The 25,211-nt window shown below is 37.8% G+C and overlaps 1 protein-coding gene across 1 annotated transcript; it reads left to right on the top strand.

Moving 5' to 3' along the window:
* Nucleotides 1-1,630: 1,630 nt before the first annotated feature.
* Nucleotides 1,631-25,211, top strand: selenoi (selenoprotein I). Its single transcript, XM_069178915.1, has 10 exons — nucleotides 1,631-1,828; nucleotides 14,059-14,127; nucleotides 14,407-14,515; nucleotides 16,457-16,531; nucleotides 17,197-17,459; nucleotides 18,256-18,364; nucleotides 18,673-18,721; nucleotides 19,467-19,647; nucleotides 20,349-20,531; nucleotides 21,354-25,211. The coding sequence occupies exons 1-10, from the start codon at nucleotides 1,772-1,774 to the stop codon at nucleotides 21,417-21,419; spliced, it is 1,161 nt and encodes a 386-aa protein (XP_069035016.1). The 5' UTR covers nucleotides 1,631-1,771; the 3' UTR covers nucleotides 21,420-25,211.

Genomic DNA, 25,211 nt, shown 5'->3' with positions numbered 1-25,211 from the left:
GCAAATGTCTGCATTAAATGTCATCTGCCCAGTTTTGACTTTTCTCTCAATCTTCTTGAATTTTATTTGGTACGTTTTTAACTATAATCCTTGCTTAACCTCTGAATTTGGTATCTTCTGCAATCTTGTCTAGTTTACTAAACAGAATATAGATCATTGATATAAGTTAGAAAGAGCAGTAGTCCTAGTACAGATCCTTGTGGTACTCCACTAATTACTTAAGTGCAGTTTGAGTATATGCTCCTTATCTCTACTCTTTATTTTCTATTTATTAACCAATTCTTAATCCAAACGCAAATTTCTCTAAATCTTTATTTTCTATTTATTAACCAATTTTTAATCCAAACACAAATTTCTCTAAATACCTGCTGATTGTAATTAGATAATTTATTTTTTATATGGATTGTGATCAAAAACCTGAAAATTAAAATACATCATATCTTATCCTCTCTTGTGTGTTCATTACTTCATCTATCCATTTTCTTATTGCTTCATCCAATTCAGAGTTGCGAGGGAGGTTGTGCCTATACAAGCAAGGCAGGATACACCCTTGACAAGATGCCAGTCCATTGCAGGGCAGACGCACAGACATGCACACACCCACACCAGATCCAATTTTCCCAGAAGCCAGTTAACCTACTACTATGTCTCTGGACTGTGGGAGGAAACTGGGGCACCTGGCCAAAACGTGCACGAACACAGGGATAACATACAAATTGTGAGCAGATCCACCCCAAGTCTGGAAATGAACCCATGGCGCCAGCGCTGCGAGACAGCAATGCTAACCATAGAAACAAGTTGGTTGGGCAAGACCTACCTTTTGAAATCCATGTTGGCTATTTCCTAGAAGCTTATTTACTAATATGCCATCTATAAGTTCTGTTTCCATACCTTTAGATGTAGTAGAAGTCACACTTATTGGTTGGTTTAATTTCATCACCCTTTTTATGGGTGGGCACTACATCAGCAATTTATTTCATTAGCAGGTCATGGAAACTATCTTGAGCAACTGCTACAAGAGTTGCATCAATATTATGTGAATAACATATCTTGGTTCATCGACTGATGCAACTTGTAGGATACTGTTGAGCTCTGGCGATTTATTAATCCTGCAGGCTTCGCCATCCTGAAACATTCTTTCCCTTTTATGGTAATACTATTTATATAAATAATGTTACCCACTTTCACTGCCTCAGTCATGTTTGTGTACAAGAGAAATACTAATTTGATATATCAGCCATTTACCTTAGACGTTTCCCATTATTGTTATGAATGTATTTTGCTTAATCTTTTATCGTTCTTTTGCTCCAATAGTACTGAAAAATATTTTTAGGCTTCATTGCAATATTCGTATTACAGCTGTCCGTGAAATAGTAAACACGTAAAGGACCAATAACGATTAATTACAATAGTTGTATTAATACAGACATTTAGAACTTGATGCGGTCTCTCGATACCACGGCGTCTTTACATAATTTCTTAATCAGTGTTGCGCCAGTTTTTAAACACCTTTTAGACTGAACAATTAAAACCAGATCCCCTCCAAACAGCTAGATGTCGCCCTTTCCCCGAGCGACATGTCGAACTGACGTCTCCCGGATGTGTTTCCGCTAGGGGTGTGGCCGGCGCTACTGGCAAAGAGTCGGTCGGCGTGACTGAAGCAGTAGACCGGAGAAAGGCATTGCGGGAGTAGATCATTAGAGCAAATAATAGCGTATTTATTAATATCTTTTTTAAATTATAGACTCTGGGAGTCGAAACAACGGCCGCCATGGCTTTTTACGAGTATGTTACTCAGGAGCAATTAGCAGGTTTTGACAGGTACAAGGTAAGGAGATTATTATATTTATTCATTATTTTGAGCCATCTCGTGTGCGATGAATGACTTTGAATAAATACATGTTATCGTTTCCCTTAACACTTATTAGCAGGTAGGTTCCTTTTTAATATCGTTTTTTTTTTCCACGTACAGTATTCAAAGTCAGAAAGGCTCGCGGCGACGTGAGGAGTTAAACGTGCTTGTTCTTACCTTTTAATTTAAACAGTAGATTGCAATATGCTTTTCTGATTTTGTGCCTTCCCGCATGATCTTCACCTTTTCTTGCCGGCTACAAATTACACTGCTTTAGGTTTATTCTTGTACTCCACATTCGGCAGTTAACTGCAAGTAAGCGCAGATTGAATGTGCTTTGTGGTACTCTCGGTGGCTGTAACCATGAGAGAGCAGGGCTGGGGCTGCAGATAAAAACTGTTTCCTTTCTTGGGCTTCCTATTAAAAAGTATCTAATCTTTTACAGCGTCGCGCGATTGCAACAAAATGGCAACAGTCGTACGAAGCTTTTCCTAAATCTTTTTAAAAACAGGAGAAATGATTTTCTTCCCACTGGACTTGAAAATAAATGTGGACTGAATTATAGAAATGCCGACTCCTCCGATGACTTCAGGCGCTGTGGGTATTGCTCCACTCCCTTCTTGTCTTGGACTGTTCTGTTCTGGCAAAGAATATTGTACCTCTACAGTGACTGCAATATCATTGAGTTTGCTGTTGTTGAACCTTTTATCTCATTGATTTTGTTAAGGACCTTTCTCGGTTGTGAGCATTCATACTGTTTGCTCTTATATTTGGTCTGCCGCTTTAAATAAGGGCTTTAAATAAGCCCTTCAGTAATTTGACACGAAAGCTCGCACTTCTTCGTCTTTTTATGGAGGTTAGAGCACCCCCCTTTTCATTCATCATTTCCACTTACGACATTTCGGTGTTCCTAGAGCTTGTATCTGGTATTAAGTGGATATCCTGCCTTAACCTTCACTTTCATCGTAGCTCTGGGAGGTGCCTTCTCAAGATACGGTTTGTCGTCTTTCGGTGAACGAGACCGGACAACATCATAAAGGCTCTGCTGTATCACGTGTAGTGATTAATTATAAGAAAGCGAAGTACAGAAGTGCTACAAAACACTACACAGGTTTGCCAAAGTCTACACGTATAGACTCTAAAGAGCTTCTCCTTCTCTCCATGGTAGCACTTCAACTGGCTCTCTGAAAGGTGCTTTAACGTTACAACATATTACACAAGCCGCGTACTTATGGTAGGATTTTAAACAAAATGTGCAAGGCGAGCTAAGCTTTCAGTGTGAAATCCTTGGGAATTCCGTTGTACAGTTGCACTTACCTTAGGTGCCTGTTCTCTGTATAGAACACCAAGCACTGATACGGGGGAAGCATCAGAGATAAGAAAGGGTCCTTGCTAGTGGACTACTGCAGCAGAGACGTTACTAGCTCAGCTGTTCATTCCGATCTGACATGATTTGGTAAATTTGAAAATCAGACGTTGGTGGGATAACAAAACTCTGCAATGGTAGCTAAAGAAATCTGAGATGTATATTTTATCACGACTGATTAATGTAAACAAGTGCAAGTTTTAAAACTGTTTTACTTTAAGTTGACAAAGATACAACAGGCACCAAATTCATTGTTTTCCCCACAGACACTGAAAGCAGAGGGTGATTAATGGAAACTAAATTGCATATTTTAGTATTCTAAAAGACTTGCATCCTTGGAAAGATTAATAAAATTGATTCTAAATAGTTTCTCTATTTGATAAAAATATGGATTCTCCTATATTTACCCACTCAAAGTCAATTTAAAGACTATAAAATAAATTAAAGTACAGTACTATGTCACAAAAAAGCATTTCACTTTTGTCAGCTTTGTGGCACTTAAACATCCATTTCCTGTCTCCCCAGTTTACACTAAGAATAACAAGAACCACTGTGTGGGAAGTGATTTCTAGTTTAACAGTTCCCAAGTAAAATCTGGTGACATGGACAGTCTGCATCCTGTTCAGTCAGGTCTGAGTTTAGGATGAGTAGGAACTCCGTTTCCTCTGTCTCTCTGTAACAGCCCAGTACTGTTTCATTATCATTGAAATGATTTTAATGTAGTTTCCTTTCCTTTGACTGGCCTTTATTTTATTAAAGTCTGTGAATTGAACTATTGCAAAACCTCAAACACAAAATACTGTTTTCTCATCTTCAGGTACCTGTGTCCCATGGATACATTGCTTGTACAATTTATCACCCAGACACCAAATTAATTTTTTTCCACAGACACTAAAAGCAGGGGACACTTAATGGAAGCTAATTGTTTATCAATTCAGGTTATTTCAGCAGTATAACTCTGGGTGAAATGAGTACCTTTTTAAGTCAATGAGCTGATTATTTTCTAAAGTTCAATGTTTACCAGACTATAAAAAATGTGCAATTGGACAGGAGAATCTAAAGCATTCTCGTTCACATCCAGTGCTGAGCGTACCGAAGCTGATTAGTGTTGGGATTAGAGTCTGTTGGTTTGAATACTGCACTGTTCCTGAACAGATTGTACTGGCACACACTACTGGATTAGAATCTCTTTTGGAACATCAACTTCTTGCTTTTCCATAGCATTTAATGTTCATGATTTCAGCATCTGGCTTTCTCGTGGCAAGACTTCTTTTGGATTGTTGCCTGACTACTGACATATGTTCACTGTGTACAGACCCTCATGGTGTGGTTGTAGGGCTTGTATGTCTTTACAGAGGGACGAAGACCCGTTTCACATTGCCTTAAATGTGGATTTGAGAATTGAGGTGTTGCTCCTACCCAGTCTTCGGTGATGTAGAAATTGTAGAAGTTCACAAAAGCATTCATTGTTTTTCAGTGTGGGTAATATTTAAATAGTGACCCTCATTAATCCTTGTTATGCACTCTGCTTGCAGTAACATTTGGTTTATAATGGATGTTAAGTAATGGATGTTTAATTTAGTGAATTTTTCATGAGATAACTTTAACACAAGTTTAAGTATCTTTTTCGTAAGTGCTAAATATTGGAATGTAATTGTTTCTTCCTCTGCAGAGTAGTTAGCATTTGTTGTATGAGAATGTAACAGCTAAATAACTAGGTTAGTGTACCAGTATAATGTCCCTTGACACACGCAGCTTCATAAATATAAGTAACCAAGATCTCTTCTGGGTCGTCTGCATGTCCACCCCTTTGAAGATGTCACAGACTCTCAAAAAGTCTCCTTTCTTTCTTAGTATTGAAGGAACAGTATATAAACCAAGCAGGTCCATTTTTGTTTCTCACTTTCCTAATAACCCTCAATCAGTGAATGTCATATAAGGATCACACCCATAAAACCTTAATGTGCCCAGTTTTATTGAAGCTGTAGATGTACTTGTATTATTTATTGTACTTGCTTATGCATGGGTTTGGGTCATAAGAGACCCAAACCCAGGTAAAAACCCTTAAAATTTCCTGCTGTCCCAAAAGAAGCTCAACACTCATCTTTATTCTTGTTTATAGTAGCCCCGGTCTTTAAAAAGCCGAAAAGAAACCAGTCACATAGCATAGGGCCTCAAAGAAAGTTATTTGCATAGGGTTTTTAATCATAGGAGAAATGCAGTTTTGAACAGCAGCTGTACTCCCAAGTGGCACAGCCAGTAGGAGATGTCTCGCCAGATGCTGGCTTAACTCTCTGATTCAGGCTTTGTGAGTTTGAGTCTGGTTTATGTCTGACTTAAGACTGTGGTGCTTCCCCAAGCAGCAGCTCACCGTTGGCTTGGCACTGCGGCGGTAGTGTTTAAATGCTAGAGAAAGTTGCTAAACCAGTGAGGCAGGATTCTGTCACTCCAGCAGCAATAGGTGTCATGATCTTGAAGCAGTGGTGTGGCTCATACTGTAGGACACACTGACATGAGCATGCAATGCTAGGACTTACCACTACTGTCGAATTGAGTGAGATTGAAAGGGGATTCAGTCCCACTGTCGGTCTGTCCAAGGGCCTATACACTTTAAAATTCTGTAGAATGTGTGGAACAGTGAAAGGTGTGTGTGATATCTTGATTTGGAAATGTGTGTAAATTTATCAGTTTAGTTCTCCAGATGTTTTCTATTACCCACCCAATGTGCACTTGCTAGATTTAAGGGCAACATTTTGTCAGCAGCTCCTGTGCCCACAGGCAGAGAGTGAGGACCTGTAGATTAGTCCCTCCACCATGCCCAGCTCCCATGTTGTGTACGCTTGATGCTGCACAGTGACTTACAGGAAAGTTGGTAACGACTGCCTGACATTGGTTAATCATAATATTGTTAATTCATGCTAAATTAGCATCATGGCTGCTGCCCTTTCCACAGGCTAGTTTTTACCCCAGTCTGTGAGGAGCTGCAGATCTTGCAGTTGATCTTGCAGGTCTCTCTTTGTCCTGGTCTGTAGTTCTAGATTCTCCTCTGTCGTGCGCTTTACTCAAAGCTAAAATAAACCAATTCTCTTTTCACAAAACACTGTAGGAAGTCATAGGAACGAATATCTGGTTTCTTTTACAGAAAATATTTACCGTTTGCGTATTGGAATTCTGTCTCTACTGGCAGATCCGCTTGGGACTTGAAACACACAGGATACTGGTGCTTAGAGAACATACATAACAGCCCAGAGAGTATATTGTAATTGATGTCATGCTTTGTAATTAATCTTGCTGATTCGGTGATGGCAGATATGGTGAAGCAGGAATGATAATGAAAAACTGCTCTGCCAAGGGCTGCTGAGTTGTGTCAAGGGTAGCTTATCTCACTGCTGTAACTTGGCCGGAGGTTGTGTCCAACTGTCGTTTAGAAGAGTAAATTCATAAAATCATGCTGCTTCTCCTACAGCACACAGGGCAATAGATTTAGTGTTACAAATTAGTGCTGTTTTGTTCCTGAATATTTGTTTAATAGAGTTGGGAATTTCTTGTTCATTAAATTAAGTGGTGTTAATTGCTTCATTCCACTCTCTGTATATTTGTCTATATGGTTTGGAGTAACCATTGACATGCTTTTCCATCAGGTGGTTCTTCTGTTATACACTCCCTTTCTTAACCTCCTGTTCACATATGAGACGTGAGACTTTCCAATAACATCAAAAATGCTGTGTTGACTGTCAGCTGTGTTTTATTCTAATATGAGTGTGATTCAGAGCACTGTTTTTTATCTCTGAAAATCGTGTGCTGTTAAATTGAATTCTTGCTCGGTGTGCTGTCATTTGAGGGCAACCTTGCATCAGCCGCTCAGGTGAAGAAATTCCTTTATTTAAAGCCTTAGCACTGAAAGTTTGTGTGCTGCGGGCTCAGGCGAAAGCTTTAATTTACATTGTCTTGCAAAAGTTTTCACCTCCCTGCAAAGTTTACTCATTTTGTTGCTATCAGAGCTGGCAATCGCATCCCTTTCAAACAGGATTTTAGATTGTGTTGACACAATGTATTCTTAACTGATGAAACTGGAAATGCTGATAGGATGTTAAGCACTTGAGAATCTTCTAATTTTCTTTGAAAATCTAACTTCTAAAGCAAGCTGGGCTTGTGACAGACATGGTGCTCTATGCCAGTGCCACTGCCATCCCAACGGTGAAGCACTGTGCAACATACATGACAAACTGGTGGAAGCATTAGGTTATGGGGATACTTCTCCATCAGCAGTGGGACTGGGATGCTGTCAGGATTGAGAATAAAATTAATTTAGCAAAATACAGACGAATCGTTAATGAAACGTGCTGGAATCAGACAAGGATCTAAAATAAGGCCAGAGCCCCACTGAAATAGGCTGACATGAAGAGTCTGATTGTTTTGAGTAGCCCAGTCAAGGTCTTGACCTGAATGCACTGCTAGATTTTCAGTGAGACTTGACTCATTGCAGTCTATCAATGGCCCCCATCAAACATCTCAGAGCTGAGACAATTTCCCTTTGGAAGAATAGGTAACTAGGCGGTAATCCGCACAACCCACTGTGCAAACCTGGTAGGGACCTATCAAAAAAGACTATCAACAGTTCTTGTTGCCAAAGGCGCTTCCATCAAGTAATGACTTAAGGGGCTCAGTACTTATGCCATCAGTAAATTTCAATTTTCTTTGCAGGTTTTGCTGGCCTTCACCCTCTTACATGTGTAACAGTCACTGGGTTGATCCTTACCGTTTAAATAATATCTTCCAGTGAGTTATTACTTCAATAGCTCATTTGAAGAAAAATGCATGCGTTTGTAATTATTCAAAATGTTACATTAGAGGTACAGGGTGTGATAGTTTGCTAAGCACTGTATGTATTTATAATTTCTTACATTTATATTATATAGCTGCCTGAAGTATGTAATGGACCACCAACACTTCTTGTGGCAGCAAACTGGTTTACATTGGAGTTTACCAGCAGGCCCATCCTTGCTTAGCCTTTGAGATCTTTAAAATACAGCTGCTTTTAAAACAGCAAATCTTCTGATCTAAGTCCAACAAGCATATTAGACCATAAAAAACAGAAGCAAGGTGACTTAAATGTCAGTTGAAGGTCTGGAAGAAGTCTTTAATGGGGATATTGTCTTCTGTTGTTGTGTTGAGAATGAACCAGACATTCAGTAAGGTTGTGTACTGGGAGTAGGAATGATGATGCAGCTTTGAAGAATGAAGAAGTTCCCTGCTTCATTCTCCTGCCAGGTAGCTAAGCTGTTCAGTGTTTAAGAATCTGTCTGCTGGGAGGAGGCAGATCACATTATTCGTGGAGTGTACACTTTCAGAAGTAACAAGACAAGCACAGAACACTGCAAATCAGTGACATGATTCGAAAAGCTCTTAGCATTGTCTAACATGTTGTACTCATCTTCTTTGTCTCATTGTAGTGACATGTAAACTTTAATCAAATACATTTTCTGCCTCAAAGGGTGTGTTTAAGCTAAAGTAAATAAGATTAAATATATGTAATGACCATATTTCTTAGCAAGTAAGGACTGTTTGGGTGCAAGAGGCTTAGTCATAATTTTTTCTTATCCCTAGCTAGTTTTGGCCTTTTGTCCCCCCCCCCCCCCTTAAAATTCATAACCTAATTTAAAAGAAACTATTACATGAACTGGACTTGCATAGTTTTGGTGTCTTATTATGGTGTTTTTTAACTAATGAAGAAAATGAAAAAGAAGCTCTTTGGTGTGAGCTGAAAATAAAATTAAGCAAGAAAGAAATGCAAGTTAGGATTGGTTATGAACCTGTTGGTTTGGTAGGTTTCTTTTCCTTGTGAACTGTCATGCAGTTGCATTCACATTGATGAACTTCGAGAATCTCCCTTAATTACGCTATACCACCACTTGACTTAAAACCAACATATCGTACATTTCTCACCTAACACAACTCTTTGTGTGCCAGTTGAACTCGGCGTAATGTAGTGTGTGCAATGATTGATCAGAATCATCCTTTTTTGTGTGAGGGTCTTTTGATAACACCTTTTATAAATAAGATTTTTCAGCACATGCCTTAAACAATACACTATAAAATTCCATTGCTACATAATAACAGACTGCCAACATGAACTAGATGACGGTTTTGTTCTGGTGCTGTGCCCTTTTTTGAATTGTTGAGAGATTTGTCACAGCTAGGTCAGGATTTGACTGCTGGAACTTCTAATCCTGTACGGTGCAAAACTTAAGGCTCTGAAGAAATCCATAAATAGACCTGAATATCAAACCTAGAATTTATAGAGTAGGAAAGAAGAACATAAAAAAAAATATTTAGTGCATTGATTGAATGATGCAGTGTTTGGAAAGACTGAATAACTTTCTTTATAAAGAATGTATAGTCCACTTATCAACAGCTAGCTGAGGGCTGTGAAAGAACACATGAATAATTGTACAGATGAAATATGCATGTGACCTCTTGTGCTGTAGCCCAGAGGACATCACCCTTCACAGTGGGAATCGTTGTCCAGCACATTTACTCTGTGAATGTATTCATAGTCCTAGTGGGCGAAGATGGAGAAAGCATATTTAACAGTTCTAAATACATGCAAAAATATAAAACTTTTCTCAGAAGAAGTGCAGATAACTTATTTCAATGTGTTACAGTTAACTTTGGGAAAACTAACTACTATGACTTTGCAGAAAATATTATTGGTAGTGTCTCAGGAAATTTCACATCTTTGTTTAGCATGCAAAGTGTTTATGCAGTACCAATGCCACATCCTTGTGTGTGAAGGGTGAATATGTATCTGCACATACTTCTGTGTTAGACAGCCTTAATGCATTCGTATTTGAACATACAATTTGAGCTAAATAAACAATAATTTCCATTTACTATAATAGATGTCTAGGTTTCTTCAAAATAAATTTCTTTGTATAGTACTTGAACAAATTTCACTTCAGTGTTTCAACACTTAACTGTAGACATAAAATACAAAAACCCAAGGACCTGAAATATATTACTTTGTCTTTAAAAACAAAACTGTGATAGCCAGGCTTAAACCTTTGGTCAGCTTTCACTGAGCTGCTGATTAAAGTGATTCAGACTTGTTATAGAAGAGAAATATTTACTCGTATCAACAGAAGACAATTACACCAATAAGATTAGTACTATTTATGTGATCATTCTAATTTGAAAGTGAGTGTAGCACTTGTTTTCTTAACTAACTGACATGATGTTGAAAAAGGCAAACAATTAGTTTATCCTTTAGGTTTCTTTAATCTTAATTGACATTTTGGGACAAAGCAAGATACATTCTATCTTTTTATTATGTGAAAAAATGTATAAATATGCATTCATCGGAATGAGGTTACTGACTGCTAGTTTTTAAGCTAGTGAATGAGTGAATTAAATATTTATAATAAGGAAATAATGTAGATGAATAAGATGCAACTGCCCTGCTCATACAGTGTGGTGAAAAAGTTGGACACCCCCTTATGACTTTATGGTTTAAGAATAAAACATATTTGACTTTCACCTTGTACTCTCCAAGTCCTAACAGTAGATCAAACTAACCTCAATTTGACAGATATCATCACGATATCTACCCTTTTCACAGACTAGATTTGGAAAGCAGTAGCATAGTGGAGGAATGTTCATCGGTTCTTTGCAGCTCCTGTTTTGGTCTTGTGCTGTGTTCTTTGTCCTCTTTCTCCTGTCACTTTTCAAGTACTCCTTAAAACCCAAGCAGGTGTAGCGGCAATGCTTGTTAATAAGACAGAATTAAGTGTTGCTGTGCTTTCCCAAATGAGGCCCCATCTCTCTGTTCATCTCTGTCGTGCAGCCAAAGAGAAGCTATTCATGCAGGCTGATTTAAAGATGTTTTCTTTTGATAAGGACAGCTCCCAAATGGGGATGCACTTAGCTAAGCCTGGCTATCATGATCAATGGTCATCCATTGGCGCCTATCTGTCTAGGGAGTGCCAGATGGACATCTGGAATGCATTCCTAAGTGTCAGGAGTAAGTGACTCATATCTCACCTTGATCAACCAATCAGGAACTGGTAGGGCAGAGTAACCCACGTGGGTCTCTGATGCCCATGGAACTTTCAGCCAATCAATGAGCTGAAGTTCCTCCAGGTAAAAACAGGCAACACAGAGAAGAATTGGAAGGACAATTCCAGGAGAATTCCAGGGGTGCGAAAGAATTCCAGGGCAGGATAGCCCAGGAGCAGAAAGGCTCCCAAGGGCAGGACATTCTCGCAGCGCGCCTACTGACCATCCTCAGACTAAGCCCGGACCAACATGTAACGGCCAGTGTGTCCGAGTGCCAGAACTTTCCTTTGCTCTAAGAGTCGAGAGCGAAGGTTGCCACGAGTAACCAAAGGATCCACCCGAGGGTAGCATCAGCAGCAAGCGTCGTGAACAAGTCAGAATTGTGGACAGCTGAATCCGTATTCAGAACTAGCGCTTTATCAGGAACGAACCGGTCCTCTTCCTGACCTGCTGGGACCCACAGTATCTTTTCTCCTGTTCACAAACTTTGCTAGTTAAAGCCAACACTAACTAGCTGGTCAGTGAGCATCAGCAGCGCAGTGTCGCAAGCTGCACAGCACAGCCTGGCACCGAGCCAGAGAGCGCGGATTGGACATCAACAAGCCTGCAACTGCTTCTTTGTGCCCGCAGGAGATCTGAATCCCCAGAGATTGGATGAGTATTCAACTTCACTGCATTACTGCTCAAGAATTCAATTGTTATCCCAACCAGTTGATATCAATTTAATTCCTAAGAGTTATGTACTTGTTTTGAGTATCTAATGTAGAAGTTGTAATCAAGTTCAATTACGAAACGGTCTAAATGAATGATATACTGAACATATGTTCTCTTGATATGTGTAACTCTTTGTAACTGAATGAATATATATCTTTTGTATTCTGATAACCCTCACGATAAGATCTGTTATGTTTACATGCACATTCTATGTATTAATAAATGTATTTTAGTGTATTAGTACCTGTGTGGGTGTGTTGTTTGATTTATACCGCATGGTTGGATCCTAAGGCCATTAAAAGAATCAATTTTGTGACTTACTGCTACAATTAATAATTGTCCCAGTAAATGCCCAAACCCCTACAGAACTGGTGCCTCGTGAGAGCACACTACACAGGTCAGACACAAATTTTGCACAAGCAATGTTCCAATATGTCATTAGAAGAAATGTGAGTTAAAGAATTTTCATCATTGAGACAGTGGAATCCTGCCAGACCATAGTGGGTCTTCTAAGCAAACAGATAATATAGCAAATCAGTACAGCTTAGGATGCCACTGGATCAAAGAACCTTGATGAGGTGACTGCAAACAGTACTATATGTTCACAAATGCATACATTTCAAAATATTATGGGGAGACCTTAGACAATAGAAATATGTTAATGAGGAACAAGTAATAGGTTTATGATGAAAAGAGAATAAAGAAAACACAATGTTTTGGCTGTGGAGCCTTCTTCAGGTGTGAGAAATCTATTAATGTATAGTGGGAAAATATTAAATGTGGTACAAAATGTAAGACTAAAGTAATAAACTGTGGAATATTATACTGTTAGCAGTGTAAGGATGTAGCGATAATCTCAAAGTCACTTTCTGGTGCTAAATGTTTGTGTACACATTTAATGACCAGACCCTTTTGGGATATTGTAAAAATAGTGAATTGGTAGGGTGTTTAAAAGCCATCATTACTGTATTTGCATGACATTTATTAGTTTGTTTTTGTCTTAAAAAGTACAAATACTTATATGAATTATATTACTCTAAAACAGAAGTAAGATAGTTATTTATTAAGTTATTGATGTGAGCCTAACATCAATTGATTGAAAGTATTTTCTCAGAAATGTATTCAATCTAAAGGATTTGAGTTGATAAGACTAGTATCAGTGGAGTTACCTGTTTCATATATAAGAAATATCTTTAAAAGTCCTTTTTTAGGAAAAGAAACATTCTGCATTAGCTTGTGTTCATAAGGTCTCATTATTTAGGTCTTTAAAATTCTTGATCCCCTTTTCAGTTGTTCCCTATTAATCCTGGTAGGAACGCAAACAAAACACAATTTAGTGTAAATTTAAATTTACATGGCTGCCAAACCAACCATTTTCTATAGTTGTTCAGGTGGGTAGCTGCGTAAGCTGCAGAGGAACAAGTAACAGGTTTATTCCATGCTTGAAAAGAGAAGAAAAAAAACAATGTTTCACACCTCAAGAAGACTCCACGGCCGAAAGTGTCTTCTTTCTTCTCTTTTCAGCATGGAATAAACCTGTTACTTGTTCCATTTTCTAAAGTGTTTTTTTATTCTGAGATTTTTCTATTAAAATTACGTTTCTGGATTTGTTTGAAACAAAAGAGATTATGGTGTTGAAATGCCACAAGCATTAGATTGCACTACGTGATGAGCCTTTGCTGGACACTCATTTGGAATATGAGAACTGTGGTATTACCAGTGAAAAATAAACGGAGTTCACCTCTTACTTACTGAGCTCTTCTAAGCTTCGTTACTGGTTTTGTCCAGGTAAATCTCTGGAAAATCATGATCCATTGGTACCCAGTTTCCACACATGACCCTGATGAGTACAGTATTTGTATATATTCATAAGTAAATTATTTATATCAATGTCCTTTAACCTGTAGGTTGATTTGGTGGGTGTGGGGTGGCAGATCATGTATCTTTACAGCTGTATTTTCCTATATTACTTTTTTCTTCTTGTAAGGTGTCAGCCTACTTATCTGCAACACTAAGTGTTTAATATTATATTTTTCTGTTGTTCAAAGATGTTTGTCTGTTTCTTTTCCAGTACAGTGCAGTTGATTCCAATCCACTGTCTGTCTACGTAATGCACCCGTTTTGGAATTCAGTTGTAAAGGTAGGTTTAAAACCTGCTTTGTAATAGTAGAAATGTCAACCATTGTTTTATGTAAATTTATACAAAGCAAAATGTATGATTAATTTTTTAGCTTAATAGAGATTTAGTGTTAAATATTATTTTCCATAGTTGCTGTGTATTGAACATGAATTAAACTAAGTATTAGTGTTTTTAGAGAAATCAGCTATATTAAGCTTTTTTGTGTTATTTGATTAATTGATCATTCATGACTGACTATGATGGACTCAAATGATATCATTTTCTGTTCTTCATTTCCAGATTTTACCTACATGGCTGGCGCCTAACTTGATCACTTTTACAGGTTTCATGTTCCTTGTTCTCAACTTTATGATGTTGGCCTTTTTTGACTATGACTTCTATGCTTCAGGTAAACTACCGGGTCTTGGGGTTGTGGGTGAAACAGGGAAATGTTCGACTGATTTGTGGTTTTTATTCCACAACGAGTAGCTCCTATTAAACTTTATTGTAGGTAAATGAGTTATGAAAAATGTGAGGTCACTTTCTTTAGAATATGGGTTCAGAGCTTGGTTAATGCTGTTCTGAGACACATGTTGCAGTTTGACGTCATACCTGAGTTGTGTGCTAACCAAAGGCAAAGTCCAGTGATCAGTCATTGTAAGACAAATCATTAAAGAGCTGAAATATGGGGAACTTTGATCTCAGTTCTGATCCAAGTTACCTTGTCAGAGGCTGGACCATAAACTTTCATCTGGAGGTAATACTCCTGGAATTTACATTTTTTACATGAACCCTTGACCTTAAGTTCACTGTTCTGTTTGCATACATTTGGCTTTTTACTAGATGCCTATGTGGTTCATAGTTTTATTAGCCTTTTCTAAATGTGCCTTTTCTTATTCCAACACAATTTTCAGACAACTGTCTTTGATATTAAAAATATGGAAAAATGTACTCCTTTAATTAAGCACATCTGTGTTTATTTACCAGGTGGACTTGGCTGACAGTATTTTGATGTTACACCTCACCAGTATTTGATTTTGATTCAGCTCAGTAACTGTAATTTGCAATTGTTTTAGATTGCTTACAGACAATTCATGTCCATAGAGATTCAAAACAATGCATTTAAATTGTTTAGTTTTCCTGATTTTCTTCCAAGAATGTACAGTGACAATTCAAGTCGTTTACTGTTTTTTGGTTTGAATTAATTCTTCACAAATTTTTCATGACCATTTAGACATGCATACCTTAAAATTATCAAAAGTTTTTTGAGGACACTCTGTAAATTACAAAGGGTGTGCATGACATTTTTAGTATTTTCTGTATTCATCCTAGTCTGCAAGATTTTTCCTTTTCATATGCTTAAACCTTTTCAGATTTGGTTCAAGTTTTACAATGCCTGTAGTTAACATTGGGCATTTTTATGATACTCACAGTTTGTGGTTAGTTTTTTACTTGTGAAGTAAAGGACACTGAATTATTAGGATTCCTCCTGAAGTGTTGTAAGCTTCAGTTCCAAAACCTTCTTAGCAAAGTGTCAATTTAACAGGATGAGCAGGTGTGATTTGCTATGCTGCAGTGCAGCCAGCTAAAGGCTACAGTTCTGGAAGCACTGCAGTATCAGGGGGGCAGATGTGTGTATAAACCCTTTGTAACAGATAATACGGGAGGGTAACATAAATAGTGTCCGTTAACTAGTAGTGAATCTAATACAGAATTGCATGGCTTTTAACTGAAGTCAGATGTCTGCTGCTTATAAATGCTTTATCAATGGTTGCTTCAGTTTTGACTGTGGCTTTTACACTCTTATAAAGTGTGAATTGCCCCTCTGTTTGTGTGCAAATTTTACTTATCAGTTGCTTCAGGTCATGAAATGGAAATGTACGCACAGTTATAGAGGGATTGTCTGGATGATTAAATCGAAGTTCTTTTGTTCTGCTGAATACAGAATTTGAAGAAACCAAAGAAACCAGGGATTTTGCTTTGTATTGTCACTTGTATTGATGTGGTAAACAATCTAACAAAAGAAAAAATATTTTACTTGGGTTTTTCAGGATGGTTGTTCAGTCCCAACTTAATCCAGATTAGTTGTTTCACTCTTAGACATATTTCAGTCTTAGTTTTCTTCAATGTAGACTTTTACAGATTAACTGTATTGAAGCAAGCTATAACTAATCTTAAACTGTTTTAATACTTTCTCTGAAAAGCATTTTGAAAATGCAGCATTATTATAGGGGGTATTGGTAAAAATTTTTCAGTGAAATAATTGTTTTTAACATAATTGATGAATTGCCATCAAGTAAAATTTCATGGGCTAACAGTCAGACTCTTAAATGTGTTCATTTATCAACAGCACCAGACCATCAACATGTACCAAGCTGGGTGTGGATTTTAGCTGGCCTATTTAACTTTACAGCATATACATTAGGTATGTATTGCAAATTAAGTTGTTTTACCTCTAAATGAGAGGTATTCTTTATTACTAAGAAAAGATAGATAACGAAAAGATTCTGGATATGATGGGAAAGTAGCATTAGGAAGTAAAAGCATAAATGATTGTCATTTTTTCAGCTCTAGTCCTGAATGTATTACATGAATCCTGTGCTCTTAAGTAGCACATACATACCACTTGGATGAGATGCTTCAGCCATTGTGCACCAGCAACCCCACTACACAGCATATCAGGTAGAGAAGTGAGAAATCGCTTCACCAGTTAAGCTGTGGGGGGACTTTAAATCCCACACTGGACTTTAGGTAGGACAGCAGGTTTAATTCCCCTGCTCTTTTGGAAAGTCCTTTGCAGTCCTATCTGATCTCTGACCAGGCCTACATTTGCTTAGCTCCTGGGGTTTAATATGATTGGGCGGCAAAGTGGTAAATCTGCTGCCGTTCGTAATTAATGCACTGAATAAATTTAAAGTATAAAAAAATTGGAGAAAATTATTTTGCTGGGATGCAGAGGTGTGTCATGAGGAAGGAGTAGCAGACAGGAAAGTGAAAGTGCTCTCTCGTATGACCTGCTCAGTTAAATCATAGCTCGTACCTACCTTGCTATTAATCTCGGTAAGTATGCCTGCTGTTTTGGCATTGCAGATGGAGTGGATGGGAAACAGGCTCGGAGGACCAACTCAAGCACACCACTAGGGGAGCTGTTTGACCACGGGCTGGACAGCTGGGCCTGTGTGTTCTTTGTGGTGACGGTGTACTCCATTTTTGGGAGGGGAGACTCTGGCGTGAACGTAGTCACACTCTACTACATACTGTGGGTGGTGCTGTTTTCCTTCATCCTCTCTCACTGGGAGAAGTACAATACCGGTGTGCTGTTTCTTCCCTGGGGATATGACATCAGTCAAGTGGTAAGACCACCACACTGCAGTGTGCCATAATTCTTACTTGTCAGCCTATGCAAGCTGAGACCTAAAGGAACACCTTTTATAAGCAGTCAATCAAATGGAGCAAAATTAAAAGGACTAAACAGCAGGTCATCTTAGAGATCCTCTTTGTGCACCATACCAGCCGATCAGAATTGGGCTTAAAGTGATGTTAAGGAACAATTAATAGGTTTATTCCATGCTGAAAAAAGAAGAAAGAAAATGCATTTAGGCTGTGGAGCCTTCTTCGAGTGACACCCGAAACGTTGTGTTTTCTTTCTTCTTTTTTCAGCATAGAATAAACCTACTGTATTACCTGTTCCTTTGCAGCCTGCGCATGGTGACGCAGCTACCCACCAGTGCTACTTTAAGTGATGTTACTTGTGTAGTGTAATTTAATTATGTGTTGCTTCTCTACATTGCCTTCCTAGAGCTCTAATGGCATTGTAAAAGATCATATAATAAAAGTAAAATATACTTAAATTGTGCTTTAATAGATTTCAGAGGTAAATGCATACAAGATTAAAAGTAGTAATCTTTATTCTTTTTGAATCATAAATAAAAAATGAATTCTTGCTAAAGAGCTCTCAGTGTCATTGACTTAAAGATATTCAGAAAATGTTTTGTCTGTTTTGGATCTAGATCTGTTTAGCTCACTGTCTTGTATCAACCACTGATTTGGCTGCTCCTATAGGATTGTGGGCAAAAATACGACTGCATTGGGGGGGAAGAAGAGAATTTGCAACTTACTGATCAGAGATGTGATCACCTTTTCTTTTAGACCATCTCCATCGTGTACATTGTGACCTCTGTGGTTGGGGTGGAAGCTTGGTACATGCCGATATTGTGGAACATCCGCTACAGGGACCTCTTCACTGTTATGATTCTGGGTGAGAGATCTAACTAGCTAGTCTTTTAAGCCATATAGTAATGTGGGTGAAACCCTAAAACAGCAAACAAGGTTAGGTGCAATGTTCTATGAAAAGCCTAATTCAACATTGCTTAACACTAATGAATAGTTCTAAAAATTTGAATGCAAGAATTAATTCTTGCTAGTTAATTATAGTTATGCTTTGTTATTCCGTAATTAAATGAAAAATGCAAATTTGAATAGTTTTATATTGCATGTTTTTGTCCTATGAGACATCCCACAAGAAACAAATTGTATATTTAATACCCTTTTCTTTCTATCTATTAGGCTGCGCGTTTTTGGTAACCCTTCCAATGAGCCTGTACAACGTGTTGAAGTAAGTTCCCCATCACTTGTGGTAGCTGTATTGCAGAATTTGTTTGCCGATCAACAGCTTTTGATGGTTAGAAAACCTAGAGTCCACAAAGATGTGCAGGACTTAGTTACTTAGGAACAAATGCCAAAGCTAAAGATAACTGGAATTGATATTGTGGAAGTTCATAGATTGTGAGAATTAGCTTTACAGTGTTGAGGAAACTTTTTTAATCATAAACCATTTAACCTAATTAGCTAAAAAATTCATGATTAATTCTGAACGGGGAATAATTATGTAAGGACAGTTTTCATTTTTATGGATTAGGATTGAAAAATAAACTTTCTCGCTGCCAGTTATTTAGTGCATGTTGTGCCTTTTTTTATATGATTTTAATTTGAAAAAGTTGCCCAACATTATTCTCTCTCATTATCTACTTGTTCCCATCCTCAAAGAATTTGTACTATAAAAACTTGTGGTTTTTTTGTGTTGAGAAGAACAGAAATGTAAAAATCCATACTGAAGACATTTTCAAGTTTCCACACTTCATGTTTTCAGGTTAGAGGCACTCCAGTAACGCTTCTCACTGAAGTGCCAGTGTCAGTCAGTACCACTGCAAAACAATTAGCACGTTACAGCCTGTTGGACTTTTATCTGAGTATCTGAGCACAGTATGGTTCAAGTAGGATTAATGTGATGTCAGCAGGCACACAAGTGACGTTGAAGGTGCTTTTCTTTCGCCCTCTAACTGTTGCTTCTGCCTTCCCAGGGCATACCGGAACAACTCTTTGAAGCAAAGCTCTTTGTACGAGTCCTTCTTACCGTTCCTGTCCCCAGTGCTGCTCTTCATTCTCTCCACCGTCTGGGTCTGCCTCTCCCCCTCAGACATCCTCCAGAAGGAGCCAAGAGTCTTCTACTTCATGGTGGGGACAGCCTTCGCCAACATCACCGTAAGTCACGGGGGCTTGTCGCACAGCTCGGACTTCAGTGTTGAGAATTAGTCCGCGATTCCCGAGAGGTGAGCCATAAACAGTTCTCAGACAGGACGTCTCAGATGAGGACAGAACAGCTGTCACTTGTTGAACTGCTTCATCTCTGTGATCTCTGGGCCTTCACCATATGACTGGTATGATTGTCATTTAGCTGAAATCATGTTTAAGCCCTTGAAATATTCCCAGTGGTGTTAAACTCATCTAGAATGATTATCCTGTCCAGGCTTTCTTCATTAGTGGGAATTTGGAAGAATACTTTGGACCATTTACCAGCTAATAATTTTGTATAACTCGGAACCAATAGCTAGCCTTAACAGCCTACCTGGAAATAATTCACTCTGGGAACAGAATTTAAAAATGATTTTCCCCTCATGACATATTGCTACATATCTATAAGTGATTTCCTTACTTTGTGTCAGGCTCAGTGGCATATTGACCTAGACAGTGTAGCATTCTCCTGTCATGGAAGATCTGGTCATGTTGCGGCGTTAAATTCATCGTCTAGGGAGCAGCGCGATGTGTGCTCTTAGTCCACGAGCGACCTTGATCGAACCCCGCCAGGGGCAGAGCAGAGATCTGGAGAATTCTGACAGACCAGCATTTTTACAGGATGGCTTCAGGACCGCTAATGTCTGTGCCTTCTGCCCGTCTCTCTGCAGTGTAAGCTGATTGTGTGTCAAATGAGCAACACACGCTGCCAGCCGCTCAGCTGGTTGCTGCTTCCTATGGCGGCGGTGGTGTTGCTGGTGGTCTCAGGTGTGGTGCAGCACAGTGAATCGCTTATCCTGCACATCTGGGCTGCAGTTGTAGCCCTCGCTCATATCCACTACGGGGTTTCTGTGGTAAGTTCCCATCTCTTAGTATGAATTGAATCTTGAGTGAAGAATACTAAAGGCATCATGTGCTGGCTAAGCATGTGATGCCTTTAGTATTTTTTTGTTTAAAAAAATGTTTTGTAGTGAATGTTCCCTGGCACTCATGCAATGGGAGCTGCACTGTACTGGTTTGTGATTCTGAAACAACCATCATCCCCACCCAACAAACCCCAACTAAGTAATAATTGAAGCATAAGAGGACTACATTTTTGCAAATCTCTATACTGTTAAAGTTAATGTTTTGCCCTTTTCAGTTGAAACCCCTGAACTGATGATTGTGTAGGATTCCTATTTTCAATTCTTCCACTAGATGGCACTGAATCACAAATTTACAGTTCAATTCCAGTTGCAGTATTTTTTCTGTTATAATTTAAGACAAATAGTCATGAGACTGAGTGGCATCAGATTTATTCAAGCTTTTTTTGCACTTTAAATCTGCAGAGAATTCTTTGCAACTCCAGAATTATTAATTTTAGAACCTATATCTTAGAGTGTAGCTGTGGTGTTTCCAAATGTATTCTAGTTTAGGTTTTTTTCAGTTGTGTGTGCAATAGTGTTTGTTTTGGTAGCACCTTATTCAAAATGATTAAAAATTGTAAAATAAAACTGATGTCCTAAGTGTGTTCAAATAAGGAAATTGTATCTCAGAATTCACCTTTTGAGTGGCTTTGATGTAGATTATGAGCATGAGTGGATGTTATCTAGATCATTTCCGCACTGGGTAGTCATAAGACAAGAAGCATCTTGCTCAGTTTGTGTGAAGTAAATGGTCTCTTTTTTTATGTCCAGGTGCATCAACTCAGTGAGCACTTCAACATCTTCGCCTTTTCACTCAGAAAACCCAGTGCGGATTGACTAGAGGAGGAGAAAATCGGCCTGCAGGCAGCAGAAGTATAAACTGTTTCAACGGCCTGTGAAAACCTCAGCCATCACCACTTAAAACTGGCATCAATTCCTGAGAGGAGATAGGTTTAAGCTCCATCAAGCAGCACACTGTTCACGTGATGCTAAGGACAGTGTTACACAAGGCTATTCCTGCAGCATAAATACATTAGGTTGGGAATACCAGCTAACTTCATAATGTATTTAATCGATTTCTGCTTGTTTCCTAAGGAAATATGGTTCTACTGAGAATAGGTTTGGTGTACACACCAGTAACGCACTGCTTAAAATCCATTACTTAAAGCTTGAGGAAAAAACACATTTCAGACTTAAGAATGTACAGTGTGTTGCCTTTGAAAATACAATATTCATTGCCTTTTATGTTATCTGGTATTCAGTTTCCAAATTCAGATGCTTCGGACAGAGGTTTTTAGATTCTATAAAAAAATGTTCCTCTCACTTTTGCATGAAATTCTTTGAAGAAATTGCAAAATCAATCAAATGGAGCTCTGACTATTTTGTTAATTCTTCTGTCAAATGTGTACAGAGACAAAGACCACTTTGCTCTGTTTAACGCTGTTTTGGTTTTGTTTCTTGCACCAAACTTTACTTGGTTGACCTTAGAAAAACAAGTACTAATACAATGTCCACTCAGACTTAGAAATTCATTGCAAGCACAAATCGCATAGTCCTTTGAAAACTGACGATCTGCACAGTATAGTCACACGTATTCATTACTGGAGACAGCATAGGTTGAGGATATTGAGTCACCTGTCTGTTACACTTTTGAATAAGTATGTGAAGAGCCCATCTGTTTCTGTGGAATATTGTTTGATTTTAGTTTTACTGCAAACGTTTGAAAATTTCCTAATGCAATTGGAGAAAGCTTGGCATTCTGTATTGTCACAGCAGATCCTGCGATTTTGTCGAAGTTGTAATGGTGGTATTGTACAAAAAGCTGATGAGCTCATTGGCATGTAGATCCTAAAATATATAAATGCCTCCTTTTAAAATAAAGTAAATCAGTTTAGAATTGATTGATCATAATCACTTATCTGTGAGCTTACTGCTAAACTGAACCCTGTGAATTGTGGTTATAATCAAGAGGCAAGCTTAACCTTGTAACTACTTTCTTGACATTTGTACATGCATTTTTTAATGAAGACCTAACATCTTAGAATATTGAAGTTCCCAGTTTGCCGGTGGTATGGTGACAGCATGCCGATTTTCAGGATTTATTTGTACCTCGCATATCGGTAGTTTGTTTAGTTACATGTGCTTAAATGAAGAGTGTGCCTAAAATCCTGTTTTTGGACAGGGTACACTTGGAAAAAACAAGCATTGTAGTTTTATTTAAGCAAGGATATCGAACCACTAGTTTGTTAGTTTTTTTGTTTGTTTTTACATTTGTTTTGAGGTGTGTTGTGTGTGTTGGGGAGTGTTGGTGGTAGCAAATTATAGGAATGTATTTGTTGCTACAGATTGTTCCTCTTTGATCCATTTGGTTTCATGAATATTTGTAAATATGAATTTTTATGTTGGTAATTTCTCTTAAAGTAGAAATTGGAATAATGTTTTAAATTTTTATTTTTTATTTCAAACTAATGTGATGAGAAATGAATGGTTGGGCAAACTTGCCAACAGTTTGTACACATTCAGGAAGACTTCCTGTTTATAAGCACCTGCATCAGTGTTGTCATAATTCAGAACTGCTTTTCTTCTAGTAGTAAAATACAGCAGCTGGTTAACTAATGAAACTGTTTACAGAAGATGATTAGCTCTGTACGTGCAGAACCTATAAGTGTAGTCTGTGCTTGGCTTATTTATTGAAAAGCAACTTATAAAATGAGCATTTTACAAAACACTGGAAACCTTGGTGTTACTGTAGTGAGTTATTCACTAATTCATGGCAGTTCTGATAAATTATTAAATGTATAAAAATAATGGTAAATAAAAACCTTGAAATACTGGTGGGCTGATGATTATGGTGATTGTTAATGCTTTTTTCTTATTTGGCAGTGTATTGTAATGATGAGCAAGTTAAAACATTTTTGAAAAGCTAGTAAATTTTCTACGGTTGTGTACTGTAATATAAGACTGAAATGTGATGTATTTCTGGTTATAAAATATATCTGTGACTTGAACTTCAGAATGGAACTAGCTATGCTTCAATACAGTAAAAGAGAGGGTAGATGATAATGCTGATCTCCCTGTTTGTGGAAAGACTGTGCCTTGTTGGTATACTTCAAATCAGCAGTGCACAGGTGAGCTACACCAGTTATTGTATAGCTGGAGATGTCAAAGCTGTCTTGAAGAAACAAAATAATGTGTAATTTACACTAAACTGCCAAAATCATGTAAGCATAATGAAGGATCATAATTTTTATGGAATGTTTTACCAGTTCTGGGGGTGGAGCAAATTAAAAACTGATTGTATAATCAAAACCTGCTGTGTTTTCACACAGCACACTCTAGTCCTAGAGTATGTGAATTTTTTTCAGACAAGTGCTTTAAACTGGCATATTTTGTGATTTCTGTTTAAGAATTCGTATTTATTTTTGCTCACACAGATTGTAATTTTTTAACCACTCAAACAATAAATCTTACTTTCTATACAACTGTGATGTATACTTTGCAAAACTTAAATTTTCAAGAGCAAACGATCAGTAGGAATCTTACCAAGTAAATGTTCCAGATGCATGTCTCTGTACAAACTTACATTCCCTTTGTTTCATTTGCTTGTTCTGTTTACTACTGGGGAGTAATATATTAAGATTTTTCTTTTAGAGTTATAAAAATATTGCATACATAAAATAGCACTCTGGCTCATTGAATTACATCACTCTTTCAAATACCAACTGTTACAGGATGTTATATTTCTTTAAAAGTCCAATAGAAGGGCATTACTTAAGGTTTGTTTAGATGCTATGACACAACATTTTAAAGTATATTTAACAGTGATTGCAATACCTTTTCCTTCGTCTTAAAGAAAATGAACTCCCTGTAGATATGCTTCTTAGCTATAGGATATCTATTTCAGCAGCTCTACCTCAGGGTTACTGTGCAGGAGTAATTGCAATACTGTAAGTTTTGCAGCCGCAGGGACACAGTCTGCACAGAACCTGTGGTTTTGTACTGAAAAAGACTGTTCATTTGAGGTTTTCAAGTGTATTTTTAAAATACTTTAAATGGCTTAATGGTGTTTTATCCCTGGAAATCAAGTCTACCACTTATAATAATTGAGCAGTGCAATTTGGATTTGTATTAAAGTATACTTGTAGATTTCTGCTGTGCAATTCTTGGGACATGTATGAAACCACTGCATTTAATGTAGCTGAAAGTTTAAGTTACAATTCTAAAAATGTATTCAGGGCTATATTCTTACTGCTGCTTTGTTGATACGTATGAGATGTTTAATGGAGTTGTATTTTTGTTTTTATCGGACAAAAGTGATTTCTGTACTGAGGCACTTGTAAATTTGACACTATTGTCCTTCCTCAAACGAATGTGACTTTATTTTGTACCACATTATGTATGCGTTAAGAAGAAAATGACTGGTACTTATTGGGCTTTTTATGTGGTCTGTCAGTGTTTTAAATGCAAAACTCTCGTGTTAATTTAAATTAGATACATAGGATAAAAACTCTTTAGTGAAGCATCAAGGAAAGATCTAGACAAGGATTCAGTAAATGATGGTTTTCTTTTGGGATGAAGGGTCTTGGAGGTAAGGATAAAAGATGGATCAATAAACTACATTTTGTCTTA

The sequence above is a fragment of the Lepisosteus oculatus genome, chromosome 2, assembly GCF_040954835.1.
Source record: "Lepisosteus oculatus isolate fLepOcu1 chromosome 2, fLepOcu1.hap2, whole genome shotgun sequence".
In the NCBI taxonomy this organism is placed as follows: Eukaryota; Metazoa; Chordata; class Actinopteri; order Semionotiformes; family Lepisosteidae; genus Lepisosteus; species Lepisosteus oculatus.
This window is presented reverse-complemented; position numbering and strand designations above follow the sequence as displayed.